The 4,102-nt window shown below is 36.8% G+C and overlaps 1 protein-coding gene across 1 annotated transcript; it reads left to right on the top strand.

The window, feature by feature from the left end:
* Positions 1 to 1,034: 1,034 nt before the first annotated feature.
* On the top strand, positions 1,035 to 1,979 carry LOC147358581 (olfactory receptor 4C46-like). Its single transcript, XM_086341721.1, has one exon. It carries the CDS (start codon positions 1,041 to 1,043, stop codon positions 1,977 to 1,979), a length of 939 nt encoding a protein of 312 aa, XP_086197847.1. The 5' UTR covers positions 1,035 to 1,040.
* Positions 1,980 to 4,102: the final 2,123 nt, after the last annotated feature.

Genomic DNA, 4,102 nt, shown 5'->3' with positions numbered 1-4,102 from the left:
GAAAATTCCTAAGCTTTACATCCATCCTCTACCTCTTTTCACACTTAATTGCCATTATCTGGGAAATACACTACTTCAAGTTAGAGTCAACCATTTCAAATGATTAAGGTCTCCCACCCATGGGTTTACAAAAGTTCCTCTCATATTTATTATTAAAAGAATTTTCTCCTAGGAGCTAATTGGAATAATCTTAAGAACTCAGAATCTTTTCTTCATTAAAAAAAAAAAAAGAAAGAATTCACACTCCAGTAAAGTCTGGGTATTATTACTTATTAGAGTGAAGAAGTTTAATAAGCTTAAGAATGCATGAATTAAAATTATGTTTTCTTTTGATAGGTTTGGACAGTGACCGATGGATTCATGATCTCCGAAGAATAGGATTTAGCTTCAGAATCAGGGACCAGGCTTGATCACTCAGAGCCTTTGTGTGGCAGAAGTTTTATTACAGTGAAAAAGGGCAGAGAAAGCTTCTAACAGAGACATCAGAAGGGGGACAGAGACTGCCTCTTATCAAGTCTTATCAAGGCCTTATGAACTTTTACCAGATCCACTTCCACAACACACATTTTAAATTCAAAAGATTAGAACTGACAATGGAAAGGTCTTAAAATAACAAGATTAGTCAGAAAGTTCACTTAAGAAGGAGAAACATGTCCTTGAGCAAGATACATTTTCCTTACATAATCATTAGTACAGAGCTTAAGAAAAAACCTACCCTTGAGCAAGATGAGATGTGTTGTCCTGTAATCATTAGTTCTGGGCTTAAAGAACATTAATTTTAAAAATTATTGTCACAAAAACTCAGTTTAAGAAAAAAAAAAAAGCATGGGTTTAAACAAAGTTAATTTTAAAGATTATTGTCACAAAAGCTCAGTTTAAGAAAGAACATTTTATGTGACTAAGACAAAGCAATGTAGGAAAAAAAAAAAATGTTTCTATCTTTCTCCCCCTCCAGGGCCCTGGACCCTTTCTCTTTCAGGGCCTTATCAACCTACCTAAGGATTAACTCTCTCACTTTCAGGCAGTGAATAAACCATTTCATGAAACACATGGAGAACAGGAGCAACGTGACAGAGTTTGTTCTTCTGGGGCTCACACAGAATCCAAAGATGCAGAAAACTGTGTTTGCTGTGTTCTTTGCCATCTACATCACCACTGTGGTAGGAAATGTGCTCATCATGGTCACCATCACTGCCAGCCCATCTTTGGGATCCCCCATGTACTTTTTCCTGGCCTATCTCTCCTTTATCGATGCCTGCTACTCCTCTGTGTGTGCACCTAAGATGATTGTCGATTCACTCCGTGAAAAGAAAACCATCTTATTTCATGGATGCATGACCCAAATCTTTGGGGAACATTTCTTTGGAGGTGCTGAAGTCATCCTGCTTACCGTGATGGCCTATGACCGCTATGTGGCCATCTGCAAGCCCTTGCACTATACAAGCATCATGAACTGGCAGGTGTGTGGGCTGCTGGTGGGAGTGTCATGGGTGGGAGGCTTTCTTCATGGATTCATACAGATCCTCTTCATCTTCCGCTTACCCTTCTGTGGCCCTAACGTCATAGATCACTTTATGTGTGACCTGAACCCTTTGCTCGGTCTTTCCTGCACTGATACGCACACGCTAGGGCTCTTCATTGCTGCCAACAGTGGCTTCATCTGCCTGTTAAACTTCCTTCTCCTGCTGGTCTCCTACGGGGTCATCTTGCGTTCCCTAAGGGCCTACAGCTTGGAAGCAAGACGAAAAGCCCTCTCCACCTGCATCTCCCACATTACAGTGGTCATTTTATACTTTGTGCCCTGCATATTTGTGTACATGAGACCTGCAGCTACCTTAGCTGTTGATAAAGCAGTTGCTGTATTTTATACTGTGATAACTCCCATGTTAAATCCCTTAATCTATACCTTGAGAAATGCCCAGATGGAAAATGCCATTAGGAAATTGTGTAGTAGGAAAGTTACTTCAGGTGTCTTATAAATGGGCTTTAGAGCCAAACGTTAATTCATCTGATACAAAGGTCAAAGTGTATTTTGGATGATCTCAACAAGGAGTATGTAAAGAATAAAGAAGTAAATTAGTCACTGCAAATTATTGCACTGAGGGGAACAGAAATAAGTTCCCAGAAAAAGAAAAAAACATATATCAAAACCACTCTTTCCATCTTTAGAATCTAAATTCTACCAAATTGAGGTTTATTTTTACTAGTTTCAACCTTGTATGTGGATTCATAGATTTTTTCATCTAATAAAATGAAAGAAACACTAAGTAGATTGATATTTACCACTACTCTCTCTAACAACACAAAGAGATTGCTATAATGCTGCTATTATCCCAATTTTACAAGTGGTGAAATTGAAGGAAAAGGGATGGTATCAAAGCCCATATACCAAAGAGTCAGTAATCAGAATCAAACCCATTTCCCTGACCAAAATCCTAACTGCCTTCATAGATAGCCAAGAAATGATAGAAACGGAAGACAATTACTACCTTTTATAGAGACAGAGACTATGCTGGACAAATTGTGTATAGTACATTTCATTTTGTTACTGTAACTAAAAATCCAATAACTTTTCATTACCAACTATTCACTTTATGTATCATAGTTGACAGTGATTTGTTGACTGTAACATGTAACTATTTTGTTGTTATAAAACCCAACACAATACTGGGTTTTGATGAACACATTAGAATAATAATCCTCCAATTAAACATAAATATATTTAATAATAAAATTATCCATTGAACATTTGTAATAGTTGAATGGAGATTGCATGATTTTTTTTAAATTTCTTCATAGGTTTCATAGCACTTACCATTGTTCATGTCACCATCTTAGGTTGAAAAACCATCCAAAAGAGTGATGACTCAAAGAAAAGAAACTCTTGATGTCAGATAGAAATTTATATCTATTAAATATGTGGTCATATTCCACAAAGAACTTTCCTGGTATATCATGATAGTTTATTCAGAGTAGCACAATTTCTGGTTAGTAAAAAACATTGAATGAATAGATAAAAGGTGTAAGCAAAATAAAATCTCAACAAAATAAAGAGTAAAACAGGCACTGTATTTGAGAGAATTTTTTCCTACCTTTATTTAATTTTGTTTAATTCAGATTCTGAGAAAATTCTGGGTGAACTGTTTAGGGAAATCACAATTTCTTTTACTCTTTCTTTTGAGAGAAAGAAAGAAAGGAAAACTGAAATTATCCGCAGTATGAGCAAATAGTTTACCTTGATGTTTTTCCTGTCTCAGCAAGATTTCATTGTCTTATATATATATATGAGTTATTCATATTATATTTCTCTGTTAATCTTTAGCTTTTGGTAACATTTTATTATTAAATGCTTTTTTTTAATCTGTGACTACATCTACATACAAAGCAATTTCATAATAAATGTGTTCCATTATTCCTCTGTCCTTCATTCATCAGTAAATATTTTTGAGCTGAAATAATGAATCAGGCACATGGATATTTGTTGGGTCTTCAGTGACTAATAAAAACAGATTCGGCTCCTGCCTTCTCAGAGTGTAGGATCCATAAAATTCTACTCTAGAGCTCTTGTGATCAGAATCTAGTTTAGACCACAGCCTTTCTTCTCCTACCATGAAAGTGAAAGTGAAGTCGTTCAGTAGTGTCCGACTCTTTGCGACCCCATGGACTGTAGCCTATCAGGCTCCTCCATCCATGGGATTTTCCAGGCAAGAGTGCTGGAGTGGATTGTCATTTCTTTCTCCAGAGGATCTTCCCAACCCAGGAATCGAACCTGGGTCTCCCGCATTGCAGGCAGATGCTTTTCCATCTGAGCCACCAGGGAAGCTTACCATAGTGGCTTCATTAAATCCCTTCTCCTTATAAATCACTTCCATAAAATCCCATCTCAGGATCTGCATCTAGGGAACCCCATCTAACATGAAGAGATAGAGTCCAAGAAATATTTGCAAATTAGTGAATAAAATTGTGGAATGGCCTTTTGAAAACAATTACAAGACCAGATAGGTGACAGTTTATAGTAAGACCTGGGACAAAGTGCTCCTGAAGGCTGACATGCTCTATATCATCAACAAATATATGCCAAGGTTTCTCCTATAGCAAAGAC

This window comes from Bos grunniens, chromosome 15 (assembly GCF_055505025.1).
Source record: "Bos grunniens cultivar Pamir isolate PY7600 chromosome 15, Bosgru_T2T1.0, whole genome shotgun sequence".
Classification (NCBI taxonomy): Eukaryota; Metazoa; Chordata; class Mammalia; order Artiodactyla; family Bovidae; genus Bos; species Bos grunniens.
Note: the sequence above shows the minus strand (reverse complement) of the source record. Positions and strands in the feature narration are given on the sequence as shown.